Here is a 24,938-nt window from a genome sequence, read left to right as displayed (position 1 = left end):
GCAAGTAGCATACGATTCTTACGTATTCCTTGCAATTGTGTGTGTATCCATCTGGTCTTAGGTAAATGTTATATAAATATTATAATTCAATATTCTGCGGTTTCTGCATCATAGCATGTAAGTGCTCACATCTTGCTTTTTTTGGTAATGTTTATTTATTTTTGAGAGAGACAGAACATGAGCGGGGTAGAGGCAGAGAGAGAAGCAGACCCAGAATCCGAAGCAGGCTCCAGGCTCCGAGGTGTCAGCACAGAGCCCTTCGTGGGGCTCGAACCCATGAACCACTGCCAGCTCATGATCTGAGCCGAAGTCAGATGCTTAGCTGACTGAGCCACCCAGGCACCCTGGTGCTCACATCTTCTATGAATTATAAGGAAGAAAAAGTATTTTCAACACTGCGTGGTGTTGGGCTTTGCACGCTCCCTCCCTACCAAGTGGTAATGATAGAACTCAGACTATTCCTGAAGGAAGGAGATACACAGGTTGAGAGCATCCAGCCTTGGGTAAGAAGACTCAGGCTTCCCCATTGGAATCAGCCTATGAAACCATCCTGCCTAGGAGAATGGATTTACCCATCAAGAAAAATGGCTCCAAAAATTAGGTAAAGGTCTCACGGTAGCTAAGGAATCTTCTTCTTCTTCTTCTTCTTTTTTTTAATGTTTATTTATTCTTGACAGAGAGAGAGAGAGACAGAGACAGAGACAGAGACAGAGACAGAGACAGAGCATGAGCGGGGGATGGGCAGAGAGAGAGGGAGACGCAGAATCTGAAGCAGGCTCCAGGCTCTGAGCTGTCAGCACAGAGCCCGACGGGGGGAGGGGGGCTCAAACTCACAGACCGAGAGGTCATGACCTGAGCCGAAGTCGGGCGCTCAACCGACTGAGCCACCCAGGCGCCCCGGAATGTTCTTTAAAGTATCGGAAATGATGGCTGGGACTTGGGACAACGCTTACTAGGTGCAGGCCTAGGGCTAAAAACTTACGTGCATTATCTCATTTAACCTTCAAACACTTGAGGTGACAGTATGATTACCCCTGGTTTTGCAACTGATGAAACCGAGGCTCAAGAGATGTGATAACTTTGTCCAAACCCACACACCCGAGTTTCTCTGACTCCAGATCCTGAGCTGAGATTGTCGCTCAAAACCATCCAGCTCCCCGTGTCTGGCACGCGGGGCGCACTGTGGGGGTCATGATCCCATATTCTCTAGAAGAGACCATAAAGATCATCTGCTTCAACCTCGTCACTTTGCAATAGAGGAAAACGGGCTCAGAGAGATAAAGGGACTTGTCCCCCCGCCCCCGTGGCACGGAGCCAGAGGCTGCTCTGCAACGGGATCGCAAGGTGCCCTAGAATTCCAGCCCAAGCCCCACTTGACGGAGGAGGAACTGAAGCCACGTTTGGTGAGCCCCGGGTCCCGGACCCATGAGAGGCAGAGCCGGACTCAACCCCGGGGGCGCTCCCTGCCTTGCCCGGCCGGCGCCCCTCCACGCTCACCTGCGGCGCCACCCATCCCGCGGGCGGCCGCGCCCGACCCGCGCCCCGGCAGTACCTGTCTGCGGCGCGCAGGCTTTCGGCCGGGGACAGGGCGCTGGCGCGGAGCGAGGCGGGCTGCGCGGGTCAGAGCCGGACGGACGCTGGCCTCGCCAACCCGGGCCTCCCCGGGCCCCTCCGCCTCAAACTCCGAGGCCCAGGAAGCGCGCGGACCGCCGGACGCCGAGAATTTGGCAGCGCTGGTCCCGGGAGGCAGAACCGCCTGGCCTCCTCCCCTCGAGCCCCCTATTCTGCCCCCTCGGCTGTCCGCAGACCCAGCCTAGCGCGAGGGCACCTGAGCGGGAATAACAGCCACGCGCCGCGCAGAAGTCAAGCACCTGGGACCCTAGAGGGCGAGGTTCCCATGGAAACGAGAGAGGCTCTTCGCGCCTGCGCGGACGCGCTAGGCACGGTGGGAATCGTAGTTTCCGGGCTGCCACCCGGCGGCCAAAGGCACGGACGCGAGATGGCGCCCGAGCATCGCGGTGGGTCCCGCGCCGCCGGGGTCGTTTCCCCCACTACCCCCAGGCCGAGCGCTGCCGGCGTAGCAGAGGCCGCGGAGGCCTGAAATGTAGTTACTCCTGGCAGCCGCGGCTCTGAGGTGTCTAGGGTGTAGGGGGAAGAGGCCGGGACGCGCTCTCTTCGCCGCGTTCAGTTGTGCCTTTTGAAATGTAGTCCTGACGAGGGGCCTCCCTGGCCCCGGCCGACCGGGGCCGGGTGGAGGGAGAACTCTGGGAAGGGGGTTGCTGGGAGGCACCTGCTGCTTGTCCGGAGGCGAGCTTCGGGCAAGGGTTCGCGTCTGGGCTGGGCGACCGGCCCGGCTCCCGAGAGGCTCCCGATGCGGGTGGGAGTCGACGTGGGATTTGCGAGCGACGGCCTTGAGCAGAAGTGGTGAAGAAGCAGTGCGAGTTGGACGCCGCCCCGTCCCTCCGAGTTCGGCCTCCGGGCTGAGATCTAGAAACTTAGGATCGATTTCAGGCCCTATCACTCAAGTTACTTCTCTGGGCCTCAGTTTCCTGTTTCCAAAACGTGGTAATTATAATGCGTGCTTTTTCTCCTCTGGGAGTGTTGTTAAGATTCGCTGGAGATGACGTTGTTGTGGTGTAGGCTGGACAGTCCTTTAAGGACACACACAGACATTCCTGTTTGCTGTACATTGGTGCAACTTCGTGGAGGGAAATTAGGCAATGCCTTCCAGATTAAATGCATATACCCTTTGCTTCAGCAATTCTAGAAATATGTCCTACAGTAGGCGCCTGGGTGGCTCAGTCGGTTAAGCATCCCCACAGTCCTAGAGTTCAAGCCCCGCGTCGGGCTCTGTACTGACAGCTGAGTCTGGAGCCTGCTTCAGATTCTGTGTCTCCCTCTCTCCACCCCTCCCCCGCTCATGCTCTGTCTCTCTGTGTCTCAAAAATAAATAACATTAAAAAAAAAAAAAGAAATATGTCCTACAGGTTTAGTGGCCCTGTGTGCACCAGAAAGTATATGCAAGAGTACTTAAGCATTACGTGGAATGAAAAAAATATATATCCATAAGCAACCTGAATGTTCTTTAGTAGATGAGCACTTAAATAAATGGAGTCCATAGAATAGAATGTGTATGATTGTTTTAGGAATTAGGCAGAGCTTTCTGAACTGATGTGCCACTCTTTGTGCTATGAAAAAAATGTCAAAGTGTCAATGTTAATATGCTGTAATTTATGGTGGTTTTTTTTTTTTTACGTTTATTTGTTTATTTTGGAAGAGACAGAGCACAAGTGGGGGAGGAGCAGAGACAGAGAGGGAGACAGAGAGAATCCCAAGCAGACTCCGCACCACTTCCAGTGCAGAACCCGATGCGGGGCTCAAACTCACGAAACCCGGAGACCTGAGCGGAAACCACCAGTCACGCTTAACCAACTGAGCCACCCAGGTGCCCCTATAATTTATGTTTTTAAAACAATACATAGGGGCGCCTGGGTGGCGCAGTCGGTTAAGCGTCCGACTTCAGCCAGGTCACGATCTCGCGGTCCGTGAGTTCGAGCCCCGCGTCGGGCTCTGGGCTGATGGCTCGGAGCCTGGAGCCTGTTTCCGATTCTGCGTCTCCCTCTCTCTCTGCCCCTCCCCCGTTCATGCTCTGTCTCTCTCTGTCCCAAAAATAAATAAATGTTGAAAAAAAAAAAAACAATACATAAATATATTTGATGACATAAGCATGGAACGTCTTTGGAGGGACTCAGAAGAAGCTGAAACAATGCTGCCTGTGAAGGATTGGAAAATAAGATCTAAAGGACACATACTTTTCATTGTATATCTTTTTTTTTTTAACTTTTTTTGCCCCTTTAGCAATTTGTGTGAGGTGTGTGTGTGTGTGTGTGTGTTAAACCATGTGCATTCTTTTAAAGTAATCTCTACACCCAATGTGGGGCTCGAACTCACGACCCTGAGATCAAGATTATCAGTTGCTCTACCAACTGAGAGCCAGCCAGTTGTTTCTGTCCATAGATTCTGGTCAGCCCCTAGCTCTGAGTTCGTGATAGGACTCTCCATTCCCAGCCGCAGAGGCTGTAGGAAGGCAGGGCCTGGCCTTGGCTTCCTTCCTGACATTGTCACCCTACCTGCCCCTAACCCTGGCTTAAGACTGCTGAAAGGGCAGCCTGGGTGAGACGCATGGTTGGCTGGAGGATGACAGGCAGCCCCACTGTTTGCTCAGAAGGGTGGACCAGCGAGGTGGATCAAGAATCAGGCGAGCCTCTCTGGACCCCACCTGGGACCCTAGGCATGTCACCTACACACAGGTACACATGGTTCTTCTAGAGAGCATGTTGGGGGTGAATTCTGTCAATGTGTAGGTGACATGTATCATTAACATATCAAAGTGGGAAGGGGGCACTTAGGGATTTCCTAGTCTAATCCCTTTGTTTTACAGAAAGAAACAGAGACTTGAAGTGAGGTGAGTTATAAGTGGCAAAGCCAGGGCTGGATCCCAAGTTTCTTGTCCCTTGGTACTCTAGGAGTAGAGTAGTGCTGGGGTCCCACTGGGGTCTAGGTGAGAAATGCCCTTAAAATGGGGCATGAGTTCTCAAGTGGTGCCAGCTCCTACCTCTGAGTCTGCTTTGAAGGAAGGAGTTGCATATCCACCCCCCACCCCCAACCGAAGTAGTGTGTTTATGGGGCAGAGGATATGATCTTGGGAAGAGAAGACAGAAGTGACAAAGATGGAATAACTTACTCTGTTTGAACAGTAAAGAGCAAAAGGAACCTGGATGCAGAAGGGGAGGGCCCATCGAGGGTCCTTCTTCCTTGACAGGGAGGGACTGGCTTGGAAGATCAGGCTGTCTTGCACTGTAGCAAGAGGAAGATTCTTGGGGCCCACAGTGTGCTCGAGAACAATCGTCAAGTGTCCAAACAGAGCCTTAGCTTCCGGAACAGGCTTGGTCCTGTCCAGATAGGCGTCGGCAGCTCCCACTTCCTCATGGGTAACTCGCTTCAGCTGTCCCAACAGAGCCAAGCACCTGCTGCCCGGCGTAGACTTGTCCCCCACCCCAACCTGCCTGACGGGCGCAGGGGCAGCTAACATTTACCCAGGCCCTGCCCTAGGAAGTGAGGGAGATAACACTGGTCTCCCCTCTTCTCTTCCCCATTCCTCTTCCGGCCCCACCCCACCACTACCCTCCCACCCCGCCAGTCCTCCAAAACGGGGCCTGCCTAAAGACACCTGGTGGTTGCTATGAGGAGGCCGGAAGGGCTAAGAGAGGCCAAACTCCGTGTGTAACCAGAGAAGAATCAGACTTACAGGCACACAGCTTTATCATAAAAGTGAAAATAATATGAAAATGTTTTTTTTTTTATTTCTAAGTACAAAGCCAGATACTATTAAGACTGTGAAAAACTGGCCAGAGGCCGTGAAGGACAAGAAGAAGACTTTCTTTGGCCTGGTGCCCTGTGACCCAGCGCACTGCTGTCTGGGAGTGGCGTGGGGCTGGTTGTGGAGTGCGGGAGGAAGGCCCCATCGGCGGGACCGCTCTCTGCCCCTCAGAGCCTCCAGAACTGGGAACTGAGGTTACTCTTGGCCTCTAAGGGCCACTGGTTCTCTGGCCTAGCGGGCCCCAGGAATGAAGAGGGGCAGGGGTGAGGCACATGGGAGTGGGTGAGGGAGGAAGCATGAGCCTTTCTTCACTGGGTTTCTTCCCTGGCTGCAAGTGAGTGTTTCAGGCAGCAGCTGAGAATGAAGCAAGGTGCTCTGGCCCCCAAAGGCACTTTCAGTCTCTGTCACATCCCCGTTATAGAGAAGATCTCGAGCCCTTGGAAAGGTGGACATGTCGGAGACTTAAGGCCATAGGAGCTGAGGCTGTAGTGATGGAATCTCGGGGCCACTGGGGAGGAGCTAAAAGGAACGTGGACAAGCTGACAGGAATGAAGGGCGCTCGTCCCAGGAGCTGTGTTCAGGCGCCTCTATTTGTGTCTAGGGGGCCATGAGCATGTGTGAGGGCTCAAGCCTCGCCCTCCTCCCCACTGCCATCCACACTGGCCTGCCTCACCACCTTCCGGAGCCTGGGTGTGGAGGAACGGCCGGCCTCTGCCTGCTCCTGCAGGGCCCGGGTCCGGCTGGCCACCAGGGCGGCGCTGTTGAGGGCAACCACAGACTGGTGGGACTTCAGGGCAGGCCAAGGCCCCTTGGGACCCGGCTCGCCTCCCTTGGCCTTTGAGAGCTGAGGGAAGGGCACCGGAGGGTCTTCTTCTGAAGACTCGTTTGAAGAAAACACCTAGAAGGGTCAGAGTGCAAGAAGAATCACTGAGAAGTCTTTCCAGGGCAGAGTTATTGAGCACAAAGCCTGGGAAGGGGTAGGTGTGGAATGTTAAGTGAATGTAGAAAATCTGAGCTACTCATGGTCGTATTTCCATAGGAGGGAAGATAGCAGCCCCGCCCCACTGCCCTGCTCCTTGGCCCCCACCGGTCTTCCTTCTGGCCCCAGAAGCCCTCCTGAGCTCCCCTGCACCTGCCATATCCTTGAGGCCCCCTCCTCCTCCTCTTGCCCCCCTGCCTTTGTGCAGTCAGTCCTGAGAGCTGCAGGTGAAACACCTTCCGGGTACCGAGTGAAGACACTACCTTTAGGAACACCCACGCTCGCTCACCCATCAACCATCCATACCCAGTGCCACCTCCTCCAGGAAGCCTCTCCCAAATGTTCCCGCCCTCTGTAAGGAGCTCTCTCTCCTCAGGTCAGCCATCTTGGCCTCCAGTCCCGTGGTGGGTCTGGCTTCCTAAGGCAAAGGCTAGTCTCTGATCTTCTGCTTGTGCCCTGCAGCACTTAGCACAGAGGATGCTCAACTGCCCAGCCCGTATTTGGTCACGTGACTGCCATGACCCCTCTGTACCCCATCCTCTGGTGGGTCCCCCTCAGATTTGGGAGGGGCCGCAGAGCATCTTCTCCACCTCGTCTGGGGTTGGCGGTTGGGTGTCCAGCTCTTGGCCTGGGGAGGATACTCGTGCCATGGCTGGGCAGCCCTGCCCCTCAGGAAGCAAGTCCTTTCATCGGGCTGAGAGTTGTCTGCAGCCTTCACCCCGGGGCTGGCTCGGCTGAGAAGCCCACGCAGGTGCCTCCGGCCCCATGGCTGCTCTGCAGCTCCCACGGAGGGCAGTGCTCACCGACCGCCCGCGAGGTCTCCTTGGCTGCTTTGAGGGGACAGAAGTGAGCTGCCCAGGGAATGGTCCCCATGGGAAGTTGGGCCCCGGTCCTGGTCTCTCTCCTTCCTCCTGCCATCTGCCCCTCCTACTTCTGTCCCCTGCTGTGCCTCAGTCTGGGCTCCTTCCCTAGCTCCAGCCTCACCTCTGGCAGATCACTGGCCCCTGAAATGCTTTCCAGCTCCGAGGAAGGCTCCAGGAGGCTGATGGACCTCATGACCCCTCGGAGGTTGATACGGGGCCGTGGCCCAGGCTCCTCTTTCAGGGCTGACCGGCTCTCCTCCAAACCCATAGCCTTCGCCTCCCCACTGCCCCCTGGTTCCGGTGGAAGAGGCGGGAATGGTGTAGACATCTCCGGGGCGAGGGGCTCCTCTGGGGAAGCCCCACCCACTTTCTGCTCCCAGATGTGGCTCTGCCGGCTGGAAAGAGGTGGGCCTCAGTCAGCCTTGAGTGACCCAGCAGCCACGCCCAGCGCCCACACCCACCTGCTCCCCGGCCCCGGCTCGTACCTGGCGGTCAAGATGCCCTGGTAGGTCTGCAGCTGGCGCAGAAAGCCGGGGTTGGGGCGGGCGATGGGCCGGAGCTCCTGCACGTGGCGCAGAGCCTGCTCCAGACTCCAGCCATACTGCTTCATGGCATAAGCTATCACCGTGGCAGCTGAGCGGCTGACGCCCATCTTGCAGTGGACTAGCACCCGAGTGCCCTGTGCTCTGTGGAGGCAGAACACGGTCAGCCCCCCCCCCTTCCCCGCCCCATCGCTGTGAGGGGTCCTGCGGTGTGGGAGAAGGACAGGGAGTGCTCCGCCCAGAGCCCAGAGCAGAGGAGGGAGTCGAGACCCTGAGGGCCGGGAGAGGTCCTGAGCCGGAGGGAAGAGGCAAGGGGACCGCTTGAAGCTGGGGCAGGCGGAGCCCCACCTCGCGGCCTCCACGAAGCCGTGTGTCTCCTTCCAGTGGGGTAGCAGCTGGGCTGACTCCTCATCCCAGAGGCGCACGTTGTGGTAGATGAAGCGATCGGGGTAGAAATTGTCAATCTCGCGGGCCACGTTCAAGATGTGGCTGACCCTGTAGCAGAGGGTATGCGGCCCGGCTGACGTTGCCAGGGGCACCAGGCCCATTGGCCAGCAGACCCGGCCGACCCTGCTGGTTCTGTTTAGTCCTTGGTTCTGAGAGTCGGGTGGGGACGGTGCAGTCGTGAGGGGAGGAGAAGATGGCCGTGACCCTGAGCGAATCGTGCCGCCCCACCGGGGTTTGAGTTTCCCCCTCTGGTCCAGGTAGCTGCTGGGCTGACTGAAGCACTAAGCCTACTAGTCTCAGAAGCCAGTGGGAGGACAGCTTTGATCTAAGCTGAGACCGGGTGGATCTGCAGCAGCTGGGTGACGGTGACGGGGGCCACAGTAGGTTTCCCGGGAGCCCGTGGGGGACAAATGGCAGGAACCAAGGAGGGCAGGCAGCCAGCCCCCCTGCCTGTCTCTGTGAGACGTGGTCAGGTGGAGAGGGGCTTTTCCGCTTGGGAAAGGCCCTCGGGGCGCCCACCCCACTCCCGCCCCTCTTCTCTGTGTCACTGCGGCCTTCCATATGGGGCTTGCTTTACAGAGTGGGGAGGAAGCGGGCCAGGGGAGCTGCCAGCAGGCCCCCAAGACCTTGCCGGGGGGGGGGGGGGGGGGGGGGGGTCGGCGGCCGAGCTCGCCGCTGCTCGGGGGGGATCTGGGGGTTTCTGGCCAGGTTGCCCCTTGGGGTGAGGCCAGGGAAAGGGGAAGACACAGGGTAGGTGGTCCTGAGGGCCCAGAGCCCTACCTGTTCCTCTGGAGCTCCTCCAGGTTTGCCGCATTCCACTCTGAGCCCTGCGGAGGGACAGAAGCTTCACCCTCTGTCTCCCCCACCTGCGGCGCCCTCACGCCGCCCTCACCCTGCTGCTCACCAGGTAGAGGTGGGGGAAGATGCGGGAGGCGCGGTCTTGCTGGGCCATGAGCAGCAGCATCTGGTTATCAATGAAGTCGCGGTACTGTTGGAGAGGACGGCCCAGGCGCAACTCCAGGGCCTGGCGGATCTGCAGGCGGAGCCAAAGGGGAGGAGAGGCTGTGGGGGGTGTGCCTTGCAAGCGTCCTGATGCCCCGCCCTTCCCTCCGGGGCCTCAGAGGACAGCACCTGTACATCTAAACAGAGGAGCTGAAGCCAGGCGTGGGGGACTGGCTCAGGACTGGGGGAAAGCTCTGCCCCCCTGGGAGGATTCCCCACCCCTACCCCCACCCCCACCCCCACCGCCCGCCCGGGGCCCAGCTCTCTCCTGGCCCCTGCTCCTCCCCAGCACCAGCCCAGCTTTTATTATTTTTTTTGAGTAAGCTCTACACACGACGTGGGGGCTTGAACTCATGACCCCGATGTCAAGAGTCACATGCAGCACCGACTGAGCCAGACACGGAACCCCCCCCGGCCCACCTCTTTGGAAGTGATGCTCTCCAGGTCGCTGGTGTCCAGCACCTCCCACAGCTCAGCCCGGATCGCCTGCTCCATCCGCTCCTGCTCTGAGGGCCTGGGAGCCGAGCCCGTCAGTCCAAGAACCCCTTCCCGGCTCCCCCATGGCACCCTCCCCTCTCCTCCCCTGCCCGCACTGACCGGCCAGGCTCGGCGCTGGGAGGCCGCAGGGATTCCAGGTCGGCCATGGCCATCCACTCGTTGAGGCAGCTCTGGTCAGAGCTCAGTCTGTCCTGGTAGTATCCAGCCCAGGTAAGGGCACTACCCCCTGGCACAAGACCGCTGCCAAGAGCCGCCTCACATGCCTGGTGCAACACCTGGAGTGTGGCCCTAGGACAGAGGACGGGCTGGGTCACACTCTCCTCCCTGCCGCCCCTCCCCAGACCCTCCAACCGGCTCTGAGAAGAGGAGGCCGGCCGGAGACCGGGGCCACCCTAACCCTTACCACATGGTCTGGATGGAGATGGGCTTGAAGATTCGGCTCTGCCCACCGGACGTCACACTGAAGCCCCTGAGGGAGACCAGGTGCGGGTAGAATCCAACTCCAGGCTCTGGGACAGAGCTCCTGAGAGGCCAACCCACTTGCCACCTCGTGAGGCTGGCCCTCAGAATACGTACATACACAGCATTTGGGCTTCAAAATGAGCCCCATTTGCCACACCTGGGGTGGCCGAGGCCCCGAGAAGTTAGGTGACTTGCCTAGAGTCACACAGCAAATCCGAGATGGAGCTGAGTCGGCTCAGGCCCCAGATACCCAGCCTGCGTTTCTTCCACTGCTCCCCACTGCCCAGTCACCCTATCCGGTCCATCACCCTGCCGACCGCCCTCTCCCCTGTCTCCTCCCTCCAGTCGCCATCTCTTACCCGTCTCCATCCAGGTACACCTGGGTGTCACTCCAGAGAGGCAAGACCAGGCCCAGGGTGCAGCTCGGGGAGCTGGCAGGGGACAGAAGAAAAGCCATTGTTCCCCAGCATCTCACTACCTTGCCCCCCTCCCTTCCTCTCCCTGCTCGCACCTGCTGTCGGGGAAATCCACTCCCAAGAGGACTGTCTCATCCTGGCTCTGATGTTCTCTTGTGGAAACTACCAGCAGGTAGCGGAGCCGAGGGGGCCGTGCCGCCTCCAGCTGGGCTGCCTGGAGAAGATGGGGAGGGGGAAGCCCAGGGTCACAGCGGCCCAAGAAGACCCTGCATCCCCCGCCCCCCGCCCCCCACCTGACATACACGTGGGCCTAGAAGAGACCTGCTGCCTGCCTGCTCTGTGCCCATCCTCCTCTTCCCAGGTTCCAGATTGGTAGTTATAACCCAGTGGCTGCCAACTTTGGGATTCCATGGTCCAACAGAATGTTTAAGAAGACTTTTCGTGGGGCACCTGGGTGGCGCAGTCGGTTAAGCGTCCGACTTCGGCTCAGGGCATGATCTCACGGTCCGTGAGTTCGAGCCCCGCGTCGGGCTCTGGGCTGACAGCTCCGAGCCTGGAGCCTGTTTCAGATTCTGTGTCTCCCTCTCTCTCTCTGCCCCTCCCCCGTTCATGCTCTGTCTCTCTCTGTCTCAAAAATAAATAAAACATCAAAAAAAATTTTTTTTAATTAAAAAAAAAAAAAGATTTTTCGCAAAGGGGGTGTGTATGGAAAAAAGGGAGAATGGGCCTAGCACCCGTTGCCCATTTGCAATTTCTGCCCAGGAAAGAGGTTTAAAAAAAAACCCAAAAACCTTTTCTACTTGCCATTACCATCATTTGATTCAAGAAAGGTTTCTCATCAAAGAAATACTAAAGACACAATCTCATAACAAAGGACAGTGCTTCCGTGGAATAAATTCAGCTTTCGGAAAGACTGCCTCCATTTTGTTTTTCCCATCTTGCTGCAGACAGTGAGATGCCCCACAGGCATCTGGGAACTGGTCCACCGGCTCCCACCAGTGCCCCACCCCGCCTGGCGCCCCTCCAGCTCAGCAGGCCCTCCGGAGCGGCCGGCCAGGCCTGAGGTGTGCGCACAACTCATGCGGTCAGGAAGGTCCTGTGCTGGTTGCACAGAACCCCACCTCCGTGTAATTCCCAGCTCTTGGACCCGATCGGGCCTTACAGGCTCATGCAGGGCAGACCCCCATCATTTCCCGCTCCTTCAGAGACCTGAAGATGTGATCGTGCCCTGTTTAAGCAACTAGCTGAACCGGGAGGCTCATCAGGGTTTGGGGGATCCGTATTACTTGCCCTCATACCACTGCTCCCCAGCAGACACACACACTGGCTCCCTTCTACCCTCTCCTCCCCCCCCCCCCCCCCCCCCCCGCAAGGGGTGGCTCTCTCCCGCTTCTCTGAGGGCTCCGCGGCCCCTCACCAGGCGGATGTCGTCCTGTGGCCTCAGCAGCTCCACCATCAGGTGCAGGTGCTGACTCTGCTGCTGCTTCTGGGGACTCTGGGGCCCCTGCCCATCGTCTGTCTGGTCGCTGTGGGGCTGTTCTTCCCCCAGGGGTCCCTCCACTGCCTCAGGGCCAGCGTCAGGTGCTTCTCCATTGTCCTCTCCGTCCTGCAGTCCCAGGACAGCCCCACGGAGCACTGCAAAGCTCTGCCTGGTAGGGCAGCAGGGAAACCACTTTACGTCTGTCATCCCCCTCAGGGCAGACGTGCATCAGATTCACCCACCGGGCTTGTTAGAACAAGTGTTGGGCCCCGTCCCGGGGGAGTCAACAGGTCTGGGGTGGAGGCCTGAGAATGTGCATTTCTAAGGAGTTCCCAAGTGCTGAGGCCACCACATTTGGGGAACTACTGTCTTGGAGGCTGCCAAGCCCCCGAGCCACTTGTTTAAGTGGGGGGGGGGGGGCAAGGGTTGCTCCCTTTCCCTTCCCCCCTGCCTATCTCAGGAGATGCTGTAAACTTGGTGGGGACCCAGGAGCCCTTGGGCTCTGCTGTCCCATCCCTGCCCTTTGGTTTGTGACTACTGGCCCGAGCCAGGGTCCAGAATAGTGGTGGAGGAGCCCCGACTGACCGGGAGGAAGATAAAGATAAAGACCAGCCCGGTCAGCACTGCAAGCCCACTGTGCCCACCAGCAACATTGCCCCACATATGCAGTAGTTGGTTCGGGCCGAGTCCTCCAGTAGGGCAGGGGCCAGGCCTGGCAGCTGGAGGTAGTTGTCTGTCCGGGAGAGGTGCTCACCTTCGCTGGAGCCGGCTTCTCCGCTTGGATGCCTGGTCCTGCTGAGAAAGCAGCCCCCGGGGCAGAGTGAGGTGGGGGGTGGCAAGGACTCTCCTCTCTGCTATCAAGGCTGTGGGGGTGGGGGGGGTGGGGGTGGGATCGCCCCACCCCCCAACTGGAGACTGGAACCAGGAAAGATGTCAGATCCCTTCCCACCCCAGTCCACTCCCCACCTGGAGGCATGGGGGGGGGGGGGGGGGAGCCTGGGCAAAGGTCCAGGTAGGGCAGCTGGGGTGAGTGGGTGGGGGTGCTGGAGGTGTCCAAGGGGTTGGCCCAGATCTGGGCCTGGAAGAGGGTAGGGCCTCCGCAGGCTGGGCTGGTGTTCGGGGCTCCGGATCTTGCCTTGGTCTAAGTTCTTGGGAGCCTCCAGACCCCCTCCCAGTCCCCTCCAGCGAGACACTTAGGGTCCCCCTTCCCACACCCCCAGCCTCAAGGGGAGGCTGGCAGTGGGCAGGACGCGCTCCCCGGGGCCCAGCTGGCAGCCAACTGCGTGGGCCGGAGCACGGCAAAGCCAGACTTACCGTGGGCCCTACAGGCGTGGAGTGGCCGCTGGCCGGAGGGGAGCGGCTCACTGTGACCAGGGCCATGGGGCCAGGCCGGGCACACCTGGGCCCGTCCGGGTACGGTGCCCTACCACGGCCCCACGGACAGTCCCTGCCCCGCAGGACCAGGAAGGAGAGACCGGAGCCACCAGGGCCTGGCACCTCCTCGGGGGCGGCCCTTAAAGGGCCAGACGCGCGTCCAGCCCGCGTCCAACCCGGTCTGCGGAGCCAGCACCGAGCAGCCGCCGCCCCTCCCTTTGCGTCTCCTCGGTTCGGCCGCCTCGCCCCCGCCCCCCCAGCACTTTGGAGGCGGGCCCGGGGCGGGGCGCAGGTGCTGAGCGCGGCGACTGGGAGGGAAGTGGCCAGAGGTCCGGCAACTTGCAGTCTTCGTTCCGGGGTTCCGGGGTTCGGTCCCTCCTTCTTGGAGGCGCCCCTGCCCCTGCCCTCCTGGCTCCGCCCACCTAGGTCACCTGAGTTCTGCTTTGGGCTTCAACCGTTCAGTTACCCAGATTGGCACCTAGGGAGGCAGGACTGGGGACACAGGTCTCGGAGAGGATCAGACATAGTAGGTCTTAAGTTGGAGGGCACCCCAAAATTATTTCTTCTTGCTGACTGGCCCTCATGCTTCCACTCTCTGCACAATCATTGGGAGACATGCAGAGCTTCGGGGGAAACCAGGCAGAACTTAGAACTAACCCATCGCAGGATCACAGGCCATCCTCAGGGCCACCTTGGAGGTGAGCAGGGCAGAGTTGAGCAGGCTCACACTGCAGCCTGGGAAGGGACTTGTCCAAAGTCACTCAGATAGAACATACTCGGATAGAACAGGCAGGAACCCAGGCCTGGGGTGCAGGGGGCTCCTCCCAGTTGGTTGGGAATAGTCTGGAGGCCCAGCCTTTCCCCTCCTTGACAGGAGCAGGGGTGGGTTCTGGGAAAGCCCGAGTAAGTGGCAGGAGGAACCTGGGTCCCCAATAGGTGGAACAAGACTACAGGGAGCGGACGTTTGTGAGGCACATACTCTGTAAGGGACTTGACGTATGTTGGTTTGTTGGTTCACTTCACCCTCCCAACAGCCCCGGGGGCTGGGAAGTGGTCTCATTTTACAGCTGGGGAAACAGGCTCAGAGAAGCTAAGGGGGCCACAGCCAGGATTCAAACCCAGGTCTGAGGCCATTGCCCACAGTGTCTCCCCTCGATGTCGCCTCCCCCGCTTTGTCATCCCATTGAGCAGAACAAGCCTGCTGCTGAAAGTCTCTTTATTTCCACCTTGGTCTCCAATGCAAGCCCATACCCAGGGCTCCGGGCCGGCAGCTTAGCAGCAGAGAGTTTATAAATAAATAAGTTACAAAAGCAGGTGGGGGAGAAGACCAGACAACCCTCCCAGGGACTGGGTACTCGGTGCTCAGTGCTCCGTGAGCGAGAGCCGCAGGATCCTCTGTAAGTCTTCCTCCTCCTGCTGCCCCCGCCGTTCCCGCTCCTCCTGCTCCCTCGAAGACAACTCCAGGGCCAGGCGAAGCTGCTCCTCAAAGCTTGGGGGGGCCGGGGCCGGGGGTGTCCTGTGAGGGGACTCTGGGCCATTGGGCTCTGTGGACATCCGCAGGCTCTCTTGGAGGGCCCTTCCAGGCAAGGCGTGAGAGGGGAGAACAGACCAGTGAGCGCTAAGGCTGGGGAAGAAGGCCAAGTGTTGGGACATAGCTATGGAGGACAAGGTGGCTGGGACCTGGAAGACCGGAGAGAAGAGACAAGGCAGGGGACCCTGTGTCTCCCATCCTCATGCTGCCTTTGATGGCAGGCCATGTTGCTTCTGGAGGGTGGCCTCGGAGAGGGCATGGGGTCCTGGGACCAGCACCTCCCCGCTACCCACCGCCACCAGCCAAGGACCCCCTGGCCGGCAGGCTCCTTGGGGCAGGGCAGGCTGAGATAGTGTCCCAGTAGGTGCTAGCGGGCCTCACCGCTCCAGCTGAAGCTGCTCCTCATAGGCGGTGGCTTGGGGAGGAGGGTGGGCACCGGGCCGGGTGTTGGTCAGGGCCTCCCAGACAGTCACCTGCAGCAGACGGAGCCCAGAGCTGTCACCTCTGGCGCCCCTGCCCACCCCCAGGGTCTGGCCACTGCCCGTGTCCCACCTGCTCCGCCTCCGCGCCCGCCTCAAGCAGGCTCTGCCTGATGGCGAACTGGAGCAGGGCGTCATCCTCGTCGCGAAGGGGCTCGCTGCGCTCCGTGCCCAGCACGCTGTACCCCTCGGGCACCTCAAACACGGCGGGGTCCACCTCACACGGGAAAGGGCTCCCTGCGCAGAAGGGCAGCACTCAGCCCCGGGGCTCAGAGACCAGCGAGCAGCACTGCCGGCCCCCCTCGCCCGCGGCGGTACCTGAAGCTGTGACGGCAGAGCCAGAGCTGGGGGCCGGCACCCACACCGAGCTCAGGGGCTCGTCACAGCCACACAGGTTGCTGAAGGTGATGCGGGCGTTGAGCACGTGGAAAAGGGGGATCTCTGCGAGGAGACAGCCGAGCCTGAGCCAGAGGCCGGCACCACCCCGGGAGCTGCCCCAGACCCCCGGCTGCCCCAGACCGCCCCTCACCAATCTTGACCGGGAAGCCGGGGGGCAGGCGCAGGGTGATGAAGTCACGCAGCTTGGCAAAGTGAGCGTTGCTGATAGCCATCAGGTCAATGATGGGCGTCACCTGGTCACCCAGGGACAGTGGGTGCTCCTCGCTCAGCCACAGTGTTGCCTTGAACCTGCACAGGACGTGAGTCAAGGAACTCCTGGTGGCCCCTCTGCTAAGACCCACCCACTCTGGACACCTGCCTTGACTCACACCCTCTGCTGGGCCTGAGGTGCCCTCTCGTCTGCTCAGCTGCCCCCGCCTGCCTGCCCCAGGAGCTTCTGTCCTTTGGCCCTACCGCCCGAGCTGCACCCAGACCCTGGGCCCAGGCTGGGGTCTATGGCAGCTTGAGCCAGCTCAACTCATCTGGATGGAGGGGGCAGGGCCGGGCTGCTGGCTTCAATCATGGCCTTGTCCACAGCCGGGTCCTCCTCCCCAGCCCACAGCTGGCCAGCACCTCACACTTTGCCACACTTTTGGGTCCAGCAAAGCCCAGAGGTCAGGACGACCAGGGTTCGAATCCACCACTCGGTGGCTAAGTCTGCCTGTGGTTCATAGGGCAGTGCTGGGCTCACCGCAAGTTCTACGTCATGGCTCGTGAGATCCTCTTAGCACCCTTGTGGGCAGGTGGCTAAGTGTGACTGGTATTTTACTGAGGAAGAGAACAGACTCTCGGAGGAGAAGACGTTTCCTGGGGCCACAAAGCCGGGAGACAGTAGAGCTGTGAGCCCTTCCCCTCGGCCACAAGCTGGCCTCCAGGAGGTGCTCATTCAGTTGAACAGAAAACCATAAATCGGTGGTGCTGCTCATTCACTCATTCATTCATTCATTCATTCATTCACTCACTCACTAACTCACTCACTCATTCACCAAAGAAGAGTAACCAATCCTCTGGTCCAGCCCTCTGCCAACAACCATGGTTAAGACAGACCTGGCTCCTACCCCCAAGGAGGAGAGTCTAGAAGGAAGCTGGCTGAGTGAGTGGGTCCCCCACTCTGGTGGGCCCCATGTGTGACAGGAGTCTACAAGGGGCTCGGGGGACCAGGCAGCATCCGTGTCCCTGAGGGAAGTCCCCAAGCCAGCCCCAAGACCTCACCTCTGCACTTTGCTGGACATCTCAATGGGGCGGCCGATGTTCCTCGACTCCAGGCTGAAGTTGGGGTCGAAGTATTCACTGGGGGAAATGGCTGTGGGGTTGGTGGGGCTGGCGGCCTGCTGCACAGGAGCCTGGGAGGGCCCCAGGACTGGGCTCAGTGCTCGGGAGGGTGGCTGCCTGGCCCTGCGTCACGGCCCCCTGCCCTTGGCCCCCAGCCCCCTGGGCCCGGCTCACCCCGCTGTGAGAGGAGTGCTGCTGGGCCATCCCGAGGAATGACTGGAATGGAGTCTTCCCTCCTGAGAAGGGGTGGGAGCCCGTGAGGAGACTTTGGGCCACTGCCCCCCGACTGCCCCCCCCCACCGTCCACCCTGGGAGCCTCTGTCGGGTGGGAGACTGAGCACACAGGAACGGGGAGGCCTCCCAGCTCGTGGCGGACTCTGCGGCCCTGACCCCGGAGCAGGGTGACCCCGGCATATGGTGTGACTGGGCCACAGGCAGGCGCACCTGGGTTTACCTTTGCTCCTCGACTTGTCCTGATCAGAGAGGTGCTCCGTGCGAGTGCGTGTCACCAGCTCCACGTTGGTGGCACTGTATACCTGGGGAGCAGGGGGGACACGGGCAGAGCTGAGGGCTCAGAGCCTGTCCCCCACACTCAGCCTCACCAGTACAGAACCCAAGCCCTCCTCTCTGCAGGGACAGACAGGACCTAGCCCCCCACAGTGGAGGAGGTGGCAGGGTCTGAACCATGGGGACTCAGTAGCAAGGGGAAAACGCTCATTTCATCTCGGTAACCTGGGTCGGGGCTGGTGCCGGGGTGATCCCTATGTGCTCGGCAGGGCCTGGGCACTCGGGCCCCACTGAGTTCCCATCACCGCACAGGGCCTCCAGAGCCTGTGGGCTACTCTGTCTCTCTTCCACATGGGTGGACATGGAGAAGGGGTGGGGTTCCTGGGCCTTGTCTCCTACCCCAGCCCCCACCACTAGCCTCTCCTGCCTTGGCCTCGTAGCCGCTAACGGTTTCCATCTTCTCAGACCGCCAGCCCCAGATACCACATTTGTTCCTGAAACAGACCAAACAGGAGCTCATGAGGACCCGTGCCCCTCAACCTTAGCCAAAGCCTTCCCTTCCAAAGACCCCTTCCAATTAGCCTTCCCACTTTGAAACACGCAAGGGCCTTGATGAGGATGCCTGGATGGCTGGCGACCATCAAACAAGGACTGGGGACTAAAAAGTACTGAGGGATTATCACTGATTTTGTCAGATGTGATGATGGTGTTGGGGCTGGTTTTAAAAAACATCCTCTGGGGGCGCCTGGGTGGCTCAGTCGGTTAAGCGTCCGACTTCGGCTCAGGTCATGATCTCGCAGTTCTTGAGTTCAAGTCCCGCGTCAGGCTCTGTGCTGATGGCTCAGAGCCTGGAGCCTGTTTCCGATTCTGTGTCTCCCTCTCTCTCTGACCCTCCCCCGTTCATGCTCTGTCTCACTCTGTCTCAAAAATAAATAAATGTTAAAAAAAAAATTAAAAAAAAAAAAACACATCCTCTGTTAGAGTCGTATGCAGAAGCATTTACTGTTAAAATGATAGGACAGCTGGGATGTGCTTTAAAATAATCCAGGGTAGGGGCGCCTGGGTGGCTCAATCGGTCGAGCGTCTGACTTCAGCTCAGGTCATGATCTCACAGTTTGTGGGTTTGAGCCCCGCGTTGGGCCCTGTGCTGACAGCTCAGAGACTGGAGCCTGTTTCAGATTCTGTGTCTCCCTCTCTCTCTCTGCGCCCCCCCACCCCCACACTCGCACTCTGTCTCCCTCTGTCTCAAAAATAAATAAACATTAATTTAAAAAAAAATAAATAAATAAGTAAAATAAAATAATCCCAGGTGGCTCAGTCGGTTAAGTGTCCGACTTCAGCTCAGGTCATGATCTCACGGTTCACAGGTTCAAGCCCCACATCGGGCTCTGAACTGACATCTCAGAACCCGGAGCCTGCTTCAGATTCCTGTCTCTCTGTCTCTCTCTCTCTCAAAAATAAATAAATAAACATTAAAATAAAATAAAACAAAGCAAAACAAAACAAGATAATCTGGGGTAAAAAGGAAAAAAAGCAAGAATAGATTCAACAAGATAGGCAGAATGTTGGTAAGTGTTGAAGTGGGGTGATGGGAACTTTCTAACTATTCTCTCTCCTTTCATACGTACATGTTTGAAATGTGCCATAATACAAAATGAAAAATAAAAGTACGACAACAATAATTGCAACACATCAACAGACATCCATTTCAATAATGGACAGGACAAGCAGACAAAAGATCAACAAGGAAACAGAAGACTTGAACAACCCTATAAGCCAGACTTAACAGACTTCCCTCGAACACTCCACCCAACCACAACAGAACACATTTTCTTCTCAGGTGCACGTGGAACATTTTTCAAGATGCATTATATGCGAGGCCATAAAAGAAGCTTCAATAAAACTGAAAGGAGAAAAATCCTATAAAGTATGTTCCCCAACCACTAGGGGATGAAATAAGAAATCAATAACAGAGTAAAGATTTGGGAAACTCACAAATGTGTGGAAAGTAAACAGCACACTCCTAAAAAACCCAAAGGATTGATGAACAGATCAAAAGAGAAATCAGAAAGTACTCTGAAATAAACGGAAAGAAAGATACGATACATCAAAACTTAAGGGAGGCAGCTGAAGCAGTGGTTAGAGGGAAATTTACAGCTGTAAATGACAAGAAAAAAGTAAAGACCTAAGTAAGTGGGAAATGATCACATGTCCTTGGTAGGGGGCACCCAACATTGTTAAGATGGCAGTACTCTGCCAGCTGAGTTACAGATTCAGCGCAAACCCCATCAGAATCCCACCTGGGTTCTTTGTAGAAACTGACAGACTGAATCTGGAATTCAGGTGAAATTGCAAGGGACCCAGAAGACCCAAAATAATCATGAGAAAGAAGAACAAAGTCAAAAGACACACACTTCCCAATTTCAAAACTTACTACGAGGCAGTGCTTAATTAAGACAGTGTGGCACCAGCACAAGGACCGACAGAAATCAACAGAATGGAGAGAAGAGTCAATTGATTTTCCACAAGCGTGCCAAGACCATTCAATGGGGAAAGAACAGTCTCTTGAACACACGGTGCCGGGACAAGTGGATCGTCACCTCTAAAAGAATGAAGTCGGACCCTTACCTCCCACAAATATGAATTCAAAATGGGTCAGAAGTAAGAACTAAAAAGTATATGGGGCGCCTGGGTGGCTCAGTCGGTGAAGCGTCCGACTTCGGCTCAGGTCATGATCTCACGGTCCGTGAGTTCGAGCCCCGCGTCGGGCTCTGGGCTGACAGCTCGGAGCCTGGAGCCTGCTTCGGATTCTGTGACTCCCTCTCTCTCTGACCCTCCCCGTTCATGCTCTGTCTCTCTCTGTCTCAAAAATAAATAAATGTTAAAAAAAAAAAAAAAAGTATAAAACTTTCAGAAGAAAACACAGGGGAACACCTTTGTGACTTTGGATTTGACAAAGTCAAATATTGGTAGATGTGTGATGGTAGGAGCACAGGTGACAAAAGAAACAACAGATGCATCGGATCTCGTGAAAATTAAAAACCTGTGCTTCAAAGGACACCATCAAGACGTGTGAAAAGTCAGCCCATAAGATGGGAGGAAACATTTGTAAATCATGTACCTGATGAGGGATGTACATCTGGAGTATGTAAAGAACTCTTGCAACTCAATGATAAAAAGATAACCCAATTGGTGGGGCACCTAGGTGGCTCAACTGGTTAAGCATCTGACTCTCGATTTCAGCTCAGGTCATGATCTCACATTTGTGAGTTTGAGCCCTGCGTTGGGCTCTGCGCTGACAGCGCAGAGCCTGCTTGGGATTCTCTCTCCCTCCCTCCTTCCCTCCGTCTCTACCCCTCCCCTGCTCGTGCCCTCTCTCTCCTCTCTCTCAAAATATACATATATATATATATATATATATATATGTATTTTTTTTTTAGAAAGATAACCCAATTGTTTAAATGCACAAAGGATCTGAACAGACACTTCTCCAAAGAAGATATACAGATGGCTAATAAGCACATGAAAAGGTGCTCAGTATCACTAATCGTTAAGGAAATGCAAATCAAAGCCACAATGAGATACCACTTCTCACACCCACCACCACGGTGGTTATAATCCAAAACTAAATAAACGAACATCAAGTGTTGGTGAGGACGTGAAACCAGAACCCTCATACACGGTGTGTGTGTGTGTGTGTGTGTGTGTGTGTGTGTGTGTGTAAAATGCTGCAGCCCCCTCGGTAAAGGGTCTGGCAGTTCTACAAACAGTTAAACATCCAGTTACCATGTGACCCAGCAATTCCACTCCGACGTATACACCGGAGAGAAATAAAAGCTTATGTCCACACAAAAACTCGTGTACTGATGTTTCCAGGAGCATTATTCATAACAGGCAAAAGATGGAAGCAATCCTACTGTCTGTCAGTAGATGAATCCATAAACGAAATGTGGCACAGCCATACGATGGACAGCCGTAGAAGGAATGAAGTGGTCACACACTACAACCTGGATGAACTTGGAAAACACTCTGCTCGGTGAACGAAGTCACAAAAGACGCCCTAGTGTAGGATTCCATGCATCTGAAAGTGCAGGATAAGGAAATCTGTAGGGACAGTCAATCACTGGCTGCCTAGCGCTGAGGAGGTCGGGGGCTCCAGGCACTGGAGTTGGTAGCTAAAGAATTTCTTTCTGGGGTGAGAACAATGTTCTAAAATCAACTGTGGGGACAGTTGCCTATCTGTGAACACACTAAAAACCACTGCACTGTATGGTGTATAAAACTATATTCCGATTAAGCCGTTTGCCTGTCTGTTTTTTAAGGTAGTCCTGAAGTCTGTTCCTGGAACTGGGACATACGTCGTCAGCGAGAACAGCCGGGCCGGTAGGGTCAGATTCCTCAGCTACTACCCACAAAGGACTCTGGCCCAGAAACAGCCATCCTACTGAGAAACCAACACTGGGGCACACAGCGCCCTGAGCCACAGCCTAAACCCTTGTTGTTATGGGGAAAACACGTGAGGCCAGAAGTGAAGGCGCTGGGGACCCCTGACCCAGCCTCCTCTGCCCACGGACAGCCATGCAGGGCCCCGAAGGTTGCCACAGGGGGTCTGAGCGAGCCGCTGGGCCCGCAGCGACCCCCGCCCCCATCTGAGCAGCCTCTGTGGGTGGCCCAGCCTCCCAGAGGCCCGAGCCGGCAGCCTCAAGGGCACCACCTACAGTGTGGCCAGGCTCCAACTGACCTCTCGAAGGCCACATTTCGAGTGTCCAGGTGGGTGGAGACGATAGGAGAGGTGAGACGGCTGGCCACGTGCTCTTCACTGGGCCGCATGGCGGCCAGCAGCGCTTCCGGCTCGTGCAGGGCGAGCCCCAGCGTCTCGGTGTGCACCACCTGCCGGTCGTGGTCCACTTCCATCACCAAGGCTCCCGCCTCTGCCAGCCGGAACGGGTGTGTGAGGGGGACACGTCAGTGCTGGGCCGCAGACAGTGGGGAAAGGGCCGCCACGGTGCCCTCAGCCAAGTGGGTGAGGCCCCAGCCCCCGGGTCCCCTCCGCCCTCAACCTCTGTTTCTACACCTGGGAAGCAGAGAAGAAGGGCACTGTCCTCACGAGCCACGGGAGAACCTGGGCTGCTCTGGCCTGCTGCGTGCCCGCGGTGAGTCCCCCACAGCTCACCCTGGCCCTTGAAGATAAAGCTCCGCCGGCCGCGCTGCCAGGTCATGTGCTCAAAGCCCAGGAGACTGGTGTCCACCCGCAGGCTCTCGCCCCGCTTCCACACTCGGTACACGTCACTCGGGCACATCTTGGACACGAGGGGCACTGCAGGGGGTGTGGAGGTCACCAGGGTTCTTTCCCAAATCGCCCCTCCCCGGCCCCCGGGAAGCCAAGAGGTCCTCACTCACCCCAGCTGGTGAACTCCCACTTCATTTCCACGTAGAAATCGGGGGCCTGAGATAGACCAGAGCACCTGTCAGTGTGTGCCTGGTGCCGGGGACCAGCGGGCCTGGGGGGCTCCTTGTCTATAGCCCCCTCTGGGAGCCCAGCCCCTCAGGAAGTCTTAAAGTGCTGCTATGTCCCAGATATGCCCCACCACAACCAAACCCCACCCAGCAAAGGGTGGGCTAAGTGGGGCCCTAAAAAGGTCTTGGAATAATCAGATGGTAAGTATCTGGGACCTGGAGGTCAGTCTCCACCTGGCCACTAGCCTGCTGAGGGGCCCTGGGGGAACTTCTGCTCCCCCTGGGTCCCAGAGTCCTCATCACTGATCTGGGCTTGCCCCTGGGGCGGGGGCCACGAGGTAGGGTGCCCTCCCAGCCAGGCTTCTTCATGCTTGAGGAGGGCGGACAGGTACTCCGGGGTACCAGGCCACACCCGCTGGTCAGATGAAACTCTCCCTCCAGGAAATATGCATTCACCGGGAGGCCCACATCTAAAGCTCTGCAGAGACTTCTGGTATGAGGGACCCGGGATGTCGTTGGCCACGGCTTTCCTCCCACAGGGCCTGATGTCACCCATGTGGGCCTGGACTCCTGTCTTTCCTACACAACCCCGGGCTGCAGTCCAGAGAGAGGGATGTCGTCTACAGCGTTGGGAAAACAGGCTGCACGGACCGAGTAGGTGACCCGAGGGACCCCCGTGTAGTCCGTCATGGCCCCTTGACGTGGCACCCTACCCCTCCCTACCGGCCACACCTGTGCACCCTGCTGTACCTGGCGGAGCTTGCTGAGCAATTCTGGAATGCCAGCCAGCCTCTGTGTGGCCCTCTGGTAGTCCCGGTACTGGAGCACCAGCTGCACCATCTCCGGGTCCCCAGTGCTGACCGCCTCCTGCAGGACTAGGGGCACCGGGCTGCTGGCGGGGAGCTCACCAACGGCCCCAGGCCTGACCACTCGCTGCCGCACCAACCCCACTGCCAGCCTCGGGGGAGCCCCTCTGCCCTCTGTAGTACCTGCCCAGCCCTGGCAGCTCTCTTTGCCCACATTGGCATTGTGTCGAAGGAGCACTCTCACGGACTCCAGGTTCCCCAGGGACACAGCCAGCTCCAGGGGAGTGCGCCCCCGGGGGTCCTCCTGTTCAATGTCGTGCTGGGAGAGATGGGACACTCAGCACAGGGCAAGTAAGGAGAAGCAAGAAGGCCACTAGGCTGAACCTGGTCGGGAGTCATTGTGAGAAATAAAGATAGCAGACAGACCACGGAAATGGCAGAGGATGGCCTGCGTGTCCTAATAGGAAGGGGGAGGGGGCAGGTGGGAAGAGCCTGGGGACCAGAACCAGGCTGCTGGCTCTCGGCCTGGCTCAGGGGTGGTGTGGCGCGAATTCGGGGGCTGGATGCAATGTGAAGCGGGGTGACGGGCTGGGCAAGGCCCGGCGCTGGAAGCGGAGGCCAGTGGCTCAAGCGAGAGGGGCAGGTGACCCGGGCTTCGGATCAGGCCTGGCGGCCTCCAGGGCGGAGACCTGGCTTTGGGTGGGCGGCCCGGAGGACGGCCCGGGTGCCCGGTGGGCCTCACCTGGCGGCTGTGGAGCGCGGCCTCCAGTTCGCGGTGCCGGTTCGCCCAGACGAGCCGGTGCAGCGGGAAGGTGGGGCCCGGGCCGGCCATGCTGGGCTTCAGCACCGCATCCCGGGAGGGAGGGCGGGCGCGGCGGGGGCGGCCCAGCCCCGCCTCGGCTTCGGGCCTGGCGCGGCCCCCTCGCCTCCAGTCCGCGCCGCGCGGAGTTGCGCCCACCGCAGCCCCCGCGCCCCGCGGCTGTAGCGGCAGCGGCGGCTACGGCT

The 24,938-nt window shown here is 58.0% G+C and overlaps 2 protein-coding genes and 2 long non-coding RNA genes across 8 annotated transcripts; 2 read left to right on the top strand and 2 right to left on the bottom strand.

Annotated features, from left to right (window-relative positions):
• Positions 1–3,904: 3,904 nt before the first annotated feature.
• Positions 3,905–7,839, top strand: LOC121023666 (uncharacterized). The gene is made up of 2 exons (XR_005787475.1): positions 3,905–4,310; positions 6,420–7,839. It is a non-coding gene; the product is annotated as an uncharacterized LOC121023666 (long non-coding RNA).
• On the bottom strand, positions 5,320–13,617 carry SSH3 (slingshot protein phosphatase 3). 2 transcript variants are annotated; one of them, XM_040465632.1, is made up of 14 exons: positions 13,384–13,617; positions 12,824–12,861; positions 12,007–12,238; positions 10,685–10,803; positions 10,533–10,604; positions 10,115–10,180; positions 9,811–9,999; positions 9,634–9,727; positions 9,116–9,244; positions 8,992–9,038; positions 8,113–8,259; positions 7,708–7,908; positions 7,344–7,617; positions 5,320–6,278 (listed from the first exon to the last, which is right to left on the bottom strand). In XM_040465632.1, the coding sequence occupies exons 1-14, from the start codon at positions 13,447–13,449 to the stop codon at positions 6,006–6,008; spliced, it is 1,947 nt and encodes a 648-aa protein (XP_040321566.1). In that variant the 5' UTR covers positions 13,450–13,617; the 3' UTR covers positions 5,320–6,005. The 2 variants fall into 2 exon arrangements, with proteins under 2 accessions (XP_040321566.1, XP_040321565.1); XM_040465631.1 differs by having other exon boundaries at positions 12,824–12,864; positions 13,384–13,615.
• On the top strand, positions 9,805–11,124 carry LOC121023665 (uncharacterized). The gene is made up of 4 exons (XR_005787474.1): positions 9,805–9,921; positions 10,053–10,194; positions 10,547–10,761; positions 10,951–11,124. It is a non-coding gene; the product is annotated as an uncharacterized LOC121023665 (long non-coding RNA).
• Positions 13,618–14,642: 1,025 nt separating the features above from the next.
• On the bottom strand, positions 14,643–24,915 carry ANKRD13D (ankyrin repeat domain 13D). 4 transcript variants are annotated; one of them, XM_040465633.1, is made up of 15 exons: positions 24,676–24,912; positions 24,117–24,252; positions 23,878–24,002; positions 23,071–23,116; positions 22,844–22,987; positions 22,412–22,601; positions 18,089–18,164; positions 17,618–17,699; positions 17,338–17,399; positions 17,104–17,234; positions 15,983–16,140; positions 15,772–15,894; positions 15,527–15,690; positions 15,356–15,447; positions 14,643–15,019 (listed from the first exon to the last, which is right to left on the bottom strand). In XM_040465633.1, exons 1-15 carry the CDS (start codon positions 24,763–24,765, stop codon positions 14,806–14,808), a joined length of 1,833 nt encoding a protein of 610 aa, XP_040321567.1. In that variant the 5' UTR covers positions 24,766–24,912; the 3' UTR covers positions 14,643–14,805. The 4 variants fall into 4 exon arrangements, with proteins under 4 accessions (XP_040321567.1, XP_040321568.1, XP_040321569.1 ...); XM_040465634.1 differs by having other exon boundaries at positions 18,098–18,164; positions 24,676–24,910; XM_040465635.1 differs by lacking the exon at positions 15,772–15,894 and having other exon boundaries at positions 24,676–24,915.
• Between the last annotated feature and the right edge of the window lie 23 nt (positions 24,916–24,938).

The sequence above is a fragment of the Herpailurus yagouaroundi genome, unplaced genomic scaffold (genome assembly GCF_014898765.1).
Source record: "Herpailurus yagouaroundi ecotype Mexico unplaced genomic scaffold, PumYag 569, whole genome shotgun sequence".
NCBI classification, from domain to species: domain Eukaryota; kingdom Metazoa; phylum Chordata; class Mammalia; order Carnivora; family Felidae; genus Herpailurus; species Herpailurus yagouaroundi.
Note: the sequence above shows the minus strand (reverse complement) of the source record. Positions and strands in the feature narration are given on the sequence as shown.